This window comes from Enhydra lutris, unplaced genomic scaffold (genome assembly GCF_002288905.1).
Source record: "Enhydra lutris kenyoni isolate GAN:26980312 unplaced genomic scaffold, ASM228890v2 scaffoldscaffold3, whole genome shotgun sequence".
Taxonomy (NCBI): domain Eukaryota; kingdom Metazoa; phylum Chordata; class Mammalia; order Carnivora; family Mustelidae; genus Enhydra; species Enhydra lutris.
This window is the reverse complement of record NW_019154087.1, coordinates 45,332,414-45,345,328: the sequence shown is the minus strand read 5'-3', so window position 1 is coordinate 45,345,328 and position 12,915 is coordinate 45,332,414. Positions and strand designations below refer to the sequence as shown.

Sequence of the window (12,915 nt, the reverse complement as noted above, 5' to 3'; positions counted from 1 at the left end):
GCATGCCCATAGTAGAGGCTCAAGAAGACTACTGAATGAAGGAAAGTCTCAGGTACTACTGTGACCCACACAAAGTTCTAAGCAATGTTCTTTATTCACTAATCAGAAAAAAAAAAGGGTAGGTAAGGTGGAAAAGTTTATCCTACATTGGTTCAAGAGTTTTCTCCATTTCCGAAGTTATCTGTAGTCACCAGGAAATAAGTCAAGGGGGAAAACTGATCAAACTCTATACCCTATTAATGAAATGCATATTGAAAGAACATTAAATTATCATTACACTTGACCCCTGAACAACAGAAGTTGAACTATATAGGTCCAGTTATATGCAAGTTCTTTTTTGATAGAGTACAGTACTGTAAATGGATTTTCTCTTATGATTTTAATAACATTTTCTCTAGCTTACTTTTTTGTAAGAATATAGTATATAACATCTACAACACAGAAAACATGTTAGTCAACTATGTTATCTGTAGGGCTTCTGGTCAACAGTAGGCTATTAGTAGTTAAGTTTCTAGGGAGTCAAAAGTTATACACAGATTTTCAACTGCATAGGGGGTGGGCCCCCAGAACCCCTGCACTGTTCAAGGGTCAACTGGATACACACTCTAAAACATCGACAACGTTTCTTTCCACTAAGATCCACTCAGGAAAGACTGGAAGCAGGGAGAGGGGGAAGACAGTAAGACATTCCTGAAAAAATACCATTACTGGTGACCACAGAGGTTCTGTCTTCCTGAAAAGCAACCTGGCAAGATTTAACAAGCTCTATAAAATGGTTCATACTCTTTAACTACGGAATCTCTCCTTACAAAACATACCCCAAGGAAATAGGTAAGCCAAAAAGGAACTAAAGAAACTTATAAAACTTGTACATGGCCTAATGGTAATAATAATGAGAAACTGGAAACATTTCAAATGATCTAAAACAAGATTAAGCTAACTATGGGAAAGCAACACCATAGATTATACAGCCTTTCACAAGAAGTACGTGGATTCCACCAACACTTCACATATGTATATTATTTCAATATATATCAGATTTTTTTTCCAAAAAAGCAAAAAATAGTAAAATCCCAATTCTGCAACCTGGTGAGTTTAATATCTCTAACAATCCTATATAAAAGGGGCAGCAAAAGATACCTCAATTTAGAGGACTACGAAGTTTAGTGCATACCATAATTCAAAATAAATCTATTAAAATTACCTGTGTCTGTGAAAGTCGAATGCTCTGGACCTGTGGAAGCAGAAAGTAAGCGTTTGGTAGCTGCTTTGCAGACCCTTCTGTAGAGACTCTTCGAGTGCCAATTCCAGATACCTTCGGGGGGGGGGGGGGGGAAAGTTAATTACTTCCCTATTCATTTTGAAACATATTTGCCGTAATGTTAAAATACCTTTCGAAAGGAAATCTGTATTCACCACTGTGGCCTGTAAGACTCTATTAATCCGATTATTACATGTATTTTTGTTTACAAAAGAAAGCAACAAAAGTTGCTATATTTAAGCTGAATGTTCCTCACTGTAGCAAACCTTTGCAGAAATAAACAATTTTTCTGATATGGAACCAAGTGTTTAATGGAAACCAGTAAGAACTAACCACAAAAATGATAGATCTTGGCTTGATGTCACATCCTATTAAAGATGTCAGATACCACTTAAGATAAATATTCCTAACTACTTCGTGAACAACAACAAAAAAATTCTTCACCCTCCATCCCTGGTGCCTTGATATAAACAGAGAGCTCCCTGAGAACTGGCCCTCCCAAAACATGAAATCCATATCCCCTGATCAGAAATATTCCCGAGCCCAAGAGAGAAGGAAGCAGAAGCACTAGGGACTGCCTTTATAGCTCCTCCCTCTGGACTGGGCATGAGGTCAGGGCAGAGCTCTGAAAGCCCACTTGATTTTATAATAAAAACATAATATGGTGAACTTCCTGGTTTTGTTCCAATGCCCTTCAAAGATCCATAGTGAGAGTTACAGCTCTGTGCTCTGGGCCCAAGACAGCCAACTATGTATAGCATGGCAGGTAGAAGAAGCAGGAAAGCTGATGAGTTTACATCACTAACAATCTTGTATTCTAATGACATAAACCAGGCAGCAACATTTACAAAAGTCTTTTATAAAATACCCAAACTCCCCTGTTAAATCAACAACCAAATCAAGGGATGAGAGGGGAAAGTTACTTACATGATAGGGAAGGACTCCATAGGAGGAGGTATTAATAAATAAAGAACTTTCAATGCTTCCTTCTTCAGTAGGTAAGAAAATAATTCTGAAGGATGTTTTCCCCATTGCTGGAATTACCTGAGGGGAAGGTACCAAATTAGCCATTTGGAATGAACCTCTGTAAAAAAATGTCTTTCAGAGACTTCCTTTTTTGACAATTTCCCCTTAACAGATGCCTATTCTGTACTCTTGATTCAGAAGTATCATGAATCCCTGAGAATCACCAAATGGATCAAAATCCAACAATCATAGAGAATGTTACCAAAGAACACACCACAGACTGACCACAAGGTAGCTGCCAAGTCCTTTCACTTCAGATTGGGAATCCTATGCCCTCACCTTCTTCCTTTTCCTTCCTCTTATGCACCCATGTGTTCAATGGCCTTTACCAAACACAGTTCTAACTCCACTTAAGTAAAAGGAGCCACCAATGTACAAACTTGCCAATTCCTAAAGAAAGTCAGGAGCTGCGTGTATCTGGACTATCATTAACAAAATACTGGGCTCCCTGCTGCACCATCTCCTTGGTCCCATATTTAAAAGGAAAAAAAGTGTATCGGGTAGACATAAGTAAGCTAAATAAACAAATAAAACCCTCTAGTAACTGGGATCTTCCCTCAAAGTTAAAGACCACTGAAATCTAAACAACGAGGAAGAACAGAGATGGGTAGCTCTCTGCTGCCTATTAACTTTATAAGGAGCCATTCACTCCTTCCTATTCCTATATTTAGAAAGGAGTCTTGTTCTAGTAGGTTCGCCAGGCAGAGATCACAACTCTAAAACTTGTAATGATTACTAAAGGGTTCAGCATTTGTCGTCATTTCAAGATCCATAATATTAAGTTTCTTTAACCATGAAAAAGTCCTATTAGATACACAATATTATACCTTGTTTAGACTCTAAACTTTTTTTTTCCCCATGGAGATATCAAGAGCCACCAAAATTATGGACAACTGAAAAAATAAACGCTAAAGCAAACACGCAGATGGAAAGAGTGTGGGTAGCAGGAAAAGGGGAGACAGGGAGCAGAAAGTCAAAACTGCAGGCCAAAGAAAGCAAGAAAGTCTGGCAGCCTGCCACAGCATAGTTTCCAAGAGTATATCAACACTTACCCTGCAATGAACAGGAGGCACATGAAAATGTCTAGCAGCTGTAAACACTGAATTCACCACGACCTCCCTATCCCTACTAGGGTTATAAGCATAGAGAATCTTTGCTGCAGGGTGACCCAGGAACCTAGGAGGGGAACAAGGAGAAAAAAACCAATGGACTGTGTGGTCGTAAATACGGCCATCCACCCACCGCTCCACCCACGCAACATGTATATGCTTTCAACCCAGAAAGCTGTTGGTGTTCATTAAAGCTAAAAGCAGCAGTGATTAAATCCGGCTATTAATAAAACATTTAATTCACAAGTCTTTTATGAGACACTTAGGCCAACCAATGGTAACACCTCCCCGACTTTGGTGTTGGAAGAATTCGACCCGCAGAGGCCGTTAAATGCTTGCAAATACAGAGTAGGAACTAGGTACTCGCCCCTAATGGGGCTCTAATTCAAATGAAAAAAGGTTTGGATAAGAAACTGTACTCATAGAAAAATCCAGGTTTTTTGAGAGTTTCATCTCTGAGTGATAAGTTTAAAGAGGCTTTTGGGGGGGAATGGATTTCTACTCACAAAGAGACTTTATCCTGTCTCACGAAAGGAAAACTTAACTGTTGCTAAAGACCATTCTTCTGAGAACCAAACTCAGCAGCACTTTCCAGTGCTTGCTCTTATCCGTTTGAATCATGAGTCTTCTAGAAAATTCCAATGAAAGCTCTGGCTCCTCCCTCCACAGACAGACACACACAGAAGTTTCAGAGATAATTTCAAAACATTCGCGTACTAAGGTAAGGATATCTGCTTTCCAGCAAACACCCTCATTGATGAGGATGCTCACGCTGATTTTTTCCTTCCTCCTCTTTTCCACCCGTTGCAAGGAGAGCAAAGGAACTGCAAAGGAATGGAGCTATCACTGGCCCACCTGGGCCCACCTCCCTGCCATGGTCCCTGGAATCCTTCCCCTCGGATTCCTACCAGTTAACTCACATGGTCATACACAGAGAGCCACACACATTTCAGTGAAGCCCCTTCTCCAGACGTAATGCCCTCAGAGGCAGAGACCCAAATATACCGCGCTCCTTAACATGGCCTAGAAATAAAACTATATTCTATATTAAAAATTCATCTACATTATACTTGTATTTCTCTGATTTTATTCTGATTTCTCTGATACTAAGAATTGTGTGTTTTAGAGAAAATGAAGTACATGTTGTCTTATGGACAATGGGATTTCCAAACTACCATATCCCGCCATCAAATCCTTCATATTCCTCTTCCTTTTTTTCTCTTAAGTAAGCTTCATGCCCAGGACAGAGGCTGGTGCAGGGCTTGAATTCATGACCCTCAGATCAAGATCAAGACCTGAGGCCGATATTAAGAGTCGGATGTTTAACCGACTGAGCCACTCAGGTACCCCACACTTCGTACTTTTAATCACAAGTTTCTACTTGTGATTAAAGATTTAATACAACCAATGTGTATTTTAAAAAATAAGTCCTTTACATCCAGTTATAAATAAAATACACACTAATGTGATTCTTGATTTTTAAACTTTTTATTATTATTATTTTTTTAATGTTCTTACCTAATACAACTAAAATTTTTTATATTACCATAAGGGGTCACCTCTGAGAGCTCTGCTTTGGGTGTACTGGGCTCACATTTGCCTTCTCCCTTCACTAAGTTAAGTTAAATAAACAAAGACTCCATCATTTAAGGTTTTACGTAAATAATAGACTCAATCAGCAAAGTTATTACTACTTAACCTCAAAGCTTTGTATCATTGGAATACAAGATGTTTAGTTTAAAAAAATACAGATGTTGCCCAAACAAAAACATCTTAGAAAATCAGACCCCAAACTGTAATTCTACAGAGCCCCATGATGGCTGGCATCCACCAGAAACCGCACCAGACCTAGCACAGACCTAGTTACCACTGTGCTATTTTTATTATATTTTTAGTTCTATTTTTAAAAGTGTTATGAGGATAAGAATTTCAGTCACAAGTGACAACTGGAAGATACTCTACTAATTTAATACTACAGAAGAATGATTAAAATCTCTTATGAATGATTAGCACTTTTAATCTCCGGACCAGCGGAATATTAACCCTTATAATAAACCCTAAGAAGTGGGCAGAACGCAGGTGAGTAACAAGATCCTGATTCTGCATCCCTGAGGGAAACTGCAGTGATGAAAAGGGATGAAACGGGTTTGCCCAAGGTCAACTTTGAAATAAACAATAGCAAAAGCTGAATAAAGGTAGTGAAGAAATCAGGAGGAGAACTCTCTGGCTGAAGTCTGAATCTAATGCCTATAAAATAGACCATATGTAAAAAGTAAGGAAGAATTTGACTAATTTTAGAAGTGTTCTGGGATGCCTGGGCAGCTCAGTCGGTTAAGCATCTGCCATCAGCTCAGGTCATGATCCCAGGACCTGACTGAGTCCCCACATTGGGCTCTCTGTTCAGTGGGCAGCTGGCTTCTTCCTCTGCCCCTCACCCCACTCATGTTCTCTCTTTTTCAAATAAATAAATAAAATCTTAAAAAAAAAAATAAAGAAGCATTCTAATTTAGGTTACCATTTGTTCTTACCGAGATTTTTAAAAAACTTTAGCAAAAATAATTTATTCCCATAATCATATCCTAGAGCTCATCCAAAAAAAAAAAAAAAAAAAAGGTATGTGCTAGAGAAGACTTATTCTGTCACTTCTAGTGAAATGCCCTTGGGCAAAAAACATTACTGCTCAGCACCAAATTCATGAGCATCTGTAGTTCATGTTCAAGTACAATTTGAAAATGACACACATAGAACTCTCTGCCTCTCTCTCTCTCTCAGATAATGCCTGCCCCCCCCCCCACTATTCCACTATCCTTCTAGGATTGATAGAAGACTCAGCTGACAAGAGATACACTATACTTTGAGAACTATAAAGTACTACACAAACAAAACTGAATCATCCAAAGGTGAGACAAGGCTAAAGTGTGATAACCTTTGTAAATAAAACATTTAAAACATTTGCTTTTCAACCTGCTTCCAGTTATCAGGGCCAGAAACGGATGCAAATAGCCAGTTAACATTTGTAGCCAAGACATCCATCCATCCATGTGCACTGTTCTCAGGACTTTTATCTTACTGAAGAGGAAATATATCATAGCCAGTGTCTCATCAACTGGAGTTGTTACCCTCATCTAACTTTACTTACTACTATTCATTTTACTATGTCTACCAGACTGTAATATTTTTTTCTTTTTTCTCTTCCATATCTTTATTTAAATTTGTTAGTTAACATACAGTGTAATAGACAATGTTGTATTTGTATGTATTAATGTTGTATTTGTATGTAATAGGCTATGTATTTGTAAAAGTAGGTCCTGCATTAAAATTCCCACTTACAATAAAGACTTTTCACCTAAGTAAAGCGATCTCTCAGAATCTCAAACCAGTGAAGTTTTATCATAAATTCAGCTTTGAACACTTCTTTACCGAACAGTAAAAATGTGCAAATTCAAACACAATGAGGCAGACACCTAGAATATTGTAAAGATAGCCAGCACCCTTCCCACTTTCTTCTCTTCTTCCTTTTACAGAATCACCATTAAAAGCTCAACAAGGGGGGCACCTGGGTGGCTCAGTGGGTTAAAGCCTCTGCCTTCGGCTCAGGTCGTGATCTCAGGGTCCTGGGATCAAAGCCCCGCATCGGGCTCTCTGCTCAGCAGGGAGCCTGCTTCCTCCTCTCTCTCTCTGCCTGCCTCTCTACCTACTTGTGATCTCTGTCTGTCAAATAAATAAATAAAATCTTTAAAAAAAAAAAAAAAAACTCAACAAGGTACTTACTTTTACATTTAACATTCCTTCTCCTTTACTGCAGCTCTAACCTTTTGCTGACCAGAAGGAAAGGGAAAGAAGGCAATCCAGATGAGTCAAGGAGGGCACCCCAGATGCTCTCCCAGCACCATGCCTAATTCATTCACCTAACTCTTCTTGTAACTCAAAACAGCTCTTCATGAAATTAATGTTCCAGGCTACTGAAGCAAGTGGGGCTCTGACACCTGAAACACTTTTACTTCCATACTTGAAACTCTACGAACGTGGCACAGTATCTCCTCAGAGCCAAGACATTCTACATCCAGGGCGTTTAACACCCGAGGTTTCCAACTTCAACCACTGTAAGCATTACAGCCTACAAGAGAGTCCTTAAGTTCTTCCTTCTGCTCAGCATCACCCTTCTAACTTCTCCAAGTTCCCAGATTCGTCCCTCAACCAACAATCAAGTCACGTTCCCTTCGTCTTCACAGTTCTGAACGTGATGAAGGCATCATCGTACTTAGGATGAGTAAGTAACTGCAGCTTATATGCTGTCTTTCCCACTTCGTTCCAAAGTCTTGAATGGAGTAACTAATGTCTGCACTGCGCATAACAAAGCATAACAAGCAGTAAAAACAAGCAAATGGATCTAAGGCAAAGAATTCCAAAACCATTAATATTTAGTGTTTTTCACTATAAAATAACTTGATTTGTTATAGAAAAACAATACTGACTTCTTATTAAATTCCAGTCACTTAATATTGACTTCTTATTAAATTTCAATCACTTCTTATTAAATTCCAATCACATTATAAGGAGTATTTATTAAAAACTGAAGAAATCGGGGCACCTAGGTGGCTCAGTGGGTTAAAGCCTCTGCCTTCAGCTCAGGTCATGATCTCTGGGTCCTGGGATGGAGTCCCGCGTCAGACTCTCTGCTCAGCAGCAGAGAGCCTGCTTCCCTTCCTCTCTCTCTGCCTGCCTCTCTGCCTACTTGTGATCTCTGTCTGTCAAATGAATAAATAAAATCTTAAAAAAAAAACAAAACAAAAACTGAAGAAATGGTTAAAACAATCTTACATTCTCCCTTCCACAAAAATATTCCTCTGAACAAGTCCCAGGATCAATATCCCTCATATTACTAATATACTTAAAATGTATTTAACATTTTATTTATAGATATATAAATGTGCTATATATAAATACATTTTAAATATATTAATATATTTAAGTATGTATAAATGATATCCTGAAAACAAAAAATGCAAATAAAACAAGTTATTAAGAATTATAAAGAAAAGATACTTACTGAATTCCAAAATCTAGAACTGATGGCTGAAAATGTAAGCCCTTTCCACTGAATAGTTTGTCTGAAAAGCTAAAAAAGAAAAGACAAGACAGATTAATTTTGTTGTAGTTTTGAGATTTAAATGCTGAGTTAATATATACTTAGGCCAATGGTTCTCATGACCTATAATTTTCCTTCCTTATAGATGAGTCTAAATTGGTTTTAAATGTAAAAACTGAGTTATGAGAAGTCTAATATAATTCTACAGCTGCAAAAATTTAAGATACTTTTAGATGATAGTTAATGTAACTTCATATCAAATGTACAGATTCTGTAAGCGTTCAACAAAAAATGGGACTGCATATAAGTTTTAACAGGCTTCATTTCTGGATGCATTTGAATAACATGACTATTTTCATAAACTTTAAATCAAGACAAGACATACATGTAAGGTGGGTGGGGGTGAGGGGCTGGAGAGGGAAAGAGATTTGGTCTCTAAATTAGTAGACTATTTGTAACAGGGAAAGGATGGGGGAGTGTAGACAGGGTTGCTCCTCAATGCTGAAACCATCACCAAATCTGTACTTATAAGAATAATCATTACATAAAACCTCACATGGCAGGTCATATTCTTCTGCAGTTCTTAATCATTACGATGATTTTTCTTTAGAACCAATACATAAATTAACATACCAAAAAACATATAAAGAAAACAAACAGAAGAAAAACATATGTATAACATAATAACACAATATACATACAAATACACATACATAAATACACTTAATGACATAAAACTCAAAGCACATGTATATGTATGTGTGTGTGTATGTGTGATATATACACCAAGAAACTATCAGTCATCATATGACATTTTATTTTCTAAAAAATAGTTATTTCTTTGAGAGAGAGAGAGACAGAGCATGCACACATGGTGGGGGAGGGGGAGACACAGAGAGAGAATCTTAAGCAGACTCCATGCTGAGCACTGAGTCCAACTCGGGGCTCAATCTCATGACCCAGAGATAAAGACCTGAACCAAAATCAAGAGTTAGACGCTTAACCAACTAAGCCACCCAGGTACCCGGTTTATATACCCTTCTAAAAGCCATGTAATCCAAAAACATTTAACCGAAGAAGCCCCAAAATGTAACAAGTGTAGCTATTTTCAAAAACTCCAGCAAACTTTGCAAAATACAATCTTTCCACCTAGCGCTCCACCAAACATGGTCCCAAGACTGGGTCCAGGAGTGGACATCTGAGTTTCAGAGCCACTGGCCAATAGAAGCTTTGTGACCTTCAGCAAGCCGGTCTCCCATTTTCCCTTAAGGTGCAGACAACACAGAGACCAGAGAACCCCTCCCAAACCCTCATTTGACAGGGAGAATCCTGGCTGCAATCTTCCCTTCCTCCCTCCACTTCATTGCCCCTATCTAAATCAAGGTGACAGCTCAGTCTTCACCAGCCCAACTTCTGCCACTTCTCCACTTGTATTGAACTTGAGCAGAGAAGAGGCATGCTGATTACTGGTCTCCCTCCAACCCCAAAAGGCCAGGACTCCCTCCATAACTTGTGTACAAAAAGGCCACTAACTCACCTAGTTGCCTCCAGAAATGTTTCAGAGAATCCCAGGAAGTGACAGATGTAAAGAAATGTGAACATCAGATCTAGCTGGCCAGGGCTCAGCATCCCAGAAGAAAAACAAAACAGGCAACTTCACATGCCAAAAACTGTCTTAGAAAAGTCAGGCTACTGCATAAGTATTAAGCAAAATAACTATAGTCTCTTTTGTCCTGTGCACCGAAAGTAGACTTACATTGGATTTCACACCCAACTTCAGAATGAAGACAAGGTTTTAAGGATTTAAGCAATTCACTCAAGATCACATAGCTACTAAGAGAGCCAGAATTCCAATGCAGGTCTGTTGAGGTCAGAAACTTGAAGCTAGTATATAGTTCAGGCTTATCCAAGTTCACAGGACCCACCCAAGGATCCAAGGCAGTCTAGTGGCTGGGTGAGGGTTTGGGCTTCAGAATGCAGACAAACTTAAATTCCAGGCCCAAGGTCACCACTCTCTAGTCCTGGCAGGTCAATCACTTCTCACAAGTCCCAGCCTTACGATTTTAAAATTAAGATGGCAACAGTATCTACCATATAATTACCCTGAGGTTAAAATGAGATAATAATGCCTTTGCTTTGTGTCTGGCACATAGTTAAAAGTGCAATAAATATTAGATCATGTTACTAAGAGGAAGACTGTCACCTGACAAGAAAAGTAATGAGAGCAGATGGAGAAGCCGATCGAGTTTGAGTCAGAGCTGACCTGGGGAATTAAAAGTTCCAAACGGGTAGCAGTAATTATCTCTGAATAGAACAAATGAAACATAAACCTGGGCCATCTCATATCATAACAGAGATTTTTAAATCCCGCAATCAGGAAGTTTTACAAACCCAACAGAAGTCAGCTATGTATGGTCCACCTTAAAGCAATAAACTACACATGGTCAGCATTTCCCTAACTTCAGAAAACAAAAACCCTATTTTAATTTCATCATGGAGAAGTAAAATCATGTCACTATTTCTCTCTAAAACTCACAGAACAGATTTATTTTTTCTCTTTGGTCAGTTTCAGCTCACTTGACTTTGACAATTTGGAAAGGAGATCAAGTTATAAGGAGCTTTAACATCACTGTCTTAAGTTAAAAAGTTAGTTCTCAAAGATAAAACTGCTTTAGTGTAGATACTGCCCTGGACAATACCCACTCACGCACACACGCCCTCAAGTATTTGTTAAAGACTGAAGGGGGAAAAGACAGAGCAAACTGCCAAAATTAAGTCAACTGTGGACATCAACAACCATCCTCAAATATCACTGGTGGCAAAGAAATTATACTGTGTTTAAAGATGCCAACATTTTCATTTCCAACTCGATGACATCCAAGTAACTTAAGCCTTAGGAGTTACAGCAGTAAAAGACAGAATTCCCTCCTTTTTCTCCCTTACTAAAAAAGTCAGCATTAAACTTTTCATATGTGTGCCCTCAATAGCGTGAATGCTTCCTTTACGCCACAGCTCACTTGCCCTCTTTCACTCTTAGGATGTCCCTCATCTGGCATAAAAGAAACTCAGATATCTTATAAAAACAAATGATAAATTCATGCCACATATTTCTAATGTTCACCCCAGTCCCACCAACAAGATAATTCTAAGGAAAAGCCCTTTATGAGAAGAGAAAAATAAATGAGGAGCCATTTTGCTTCCCTAACAGGAGCACAGGGAGAGGACGTCGAGGTGACGGTTATTTGAGGTGAGGGAGCTCTTGTTTATATGAACCCTGCCCCCCACACTCTCTTAGCCCTTCTGAGGACACTGGCCGTCCCCAGTGTTGACTCCTCCCTCACTGGCAGGACATGTGGACAAGGAATTCTACACATAATATTTGGAAAGAATATCATCGCCTAAGATTATCTGAGTTTTTTCCTCTTTTATCTTCTTCTTTTTTCAGAAACTTCAGCTAACTCTTTTCTCTTTCTATAAAAAATAAACAAAACAACAACAAAAACAGTTCCAAAAAGTGGGTAGAATAAGAGCAAAGGAATTTCTGTGGAAAAGAGATGACCTTGGTTCAGGTCCCAGGTCCGCTTTGAGTTTCCTCTTTGGCAAACTGCAGGAGCACGGCTCTGACATCCTTACAGGAGCGTTCAGATGCCCGGACTCCGTATTCCTAGGAAAATTAAATCAGACACACCCACTGAAACATTTCAGTCCAGTGATTTCGATATGGAAATGGATTAACTATAACCAACTGTTCTGGCCATTCAGAAATGCTATCTGACCAACAAACGCATCTGGGCAAATGCAGTGCTCCACCTCTCTGGAATGAGAAACAGGGCCCAGCAGCTGCAGACGGGGCCTCGTGGCCTCCACTCAGTATGGACTGGCTGCCCTGGGGCAGGGGCTTAGCTCGAGGAAGATTCTCCCCTCAAGCTTATGATCCAGGACACCAGACAAGGCTTGCAGGCCAATAAGCCAAACTCAAAGATCAAGAAAATTCAAAGAGAATAACAGAAATCTCTGAAATGGTCAGGAAAGCTCGGGGTTGGGGGTGGGAGGAGTCAGGGGCCTCAAAGAACAGTGACCTCGAATGGAAACTGAAGGGAGGCCACTTGAACAAAGCTAACAGCAGGAGGGAAGACACAGAGGCTAAGGAGAGCACTGGCCACATCTGGAGCACACCACCTGAGCGAGGAAAACACACTAGACAGTTGGGCTGGCAGCTCTGAATGGTGGAGTGCTGAGCAGGAAGAGGGAGGACAGGAGGGAGCAGAAAGGGGGGCAGCCAACAATGAGGCCTTGCTGGAGGACAAGAACGCTGGGTGGGGACACGAGCCTAACATGCGCCACGATGTGCCCTGAAAACAGTCTTGTGCACTGTGGGTCTGTACCGGGCCTTTATTCCTAAAGGTACCTGAAGGTTTAATCAGTTTCTG

The 12,915-nt window shown here is 39.6% G+C and overlaps 1 protein-coding gene across 4 annotated transcripts in view; it reads right to left on the bottom strand.

The window, feature by feature from the left end:
- LOC111153576 (transmembrane protein 131-like) overlaps positions 1-12,915 on the bottom strand; it is a 156,170-nt gene that overhangs the window by 68,143 nt on the left and 75,112 nt on the right. For 3 of the 4 annotated variants that reach the window (XM_022512696.1, XM_022512705.1, XM_022512721.1), the window contains exons 4-7: positions 8,447-8,515; positions 3,340-3,463; positions 2,189-2,305; positions 1,205-1,315 (exon numbers count right to left, since the gene is read on the bottom strand). In XM_022512696.1, the coding sequence (XP_022368404.1) occupies positions 1,205-1,315; positions 2,189-2,305; positions 3,340-3,463; positions 8,447-8,515 (421 nt within the window). Of the gene's footprint in view, positions 1-1,204; positions 1,316-2,188; positions 2,306-3,339; positions 3,464-8,446; positions 8,516-12,044; positions 12,142-12,915 lie in introns of those variants that run through there. The other variant, XM_022512713.1, reaches the window with a different exon arrangement.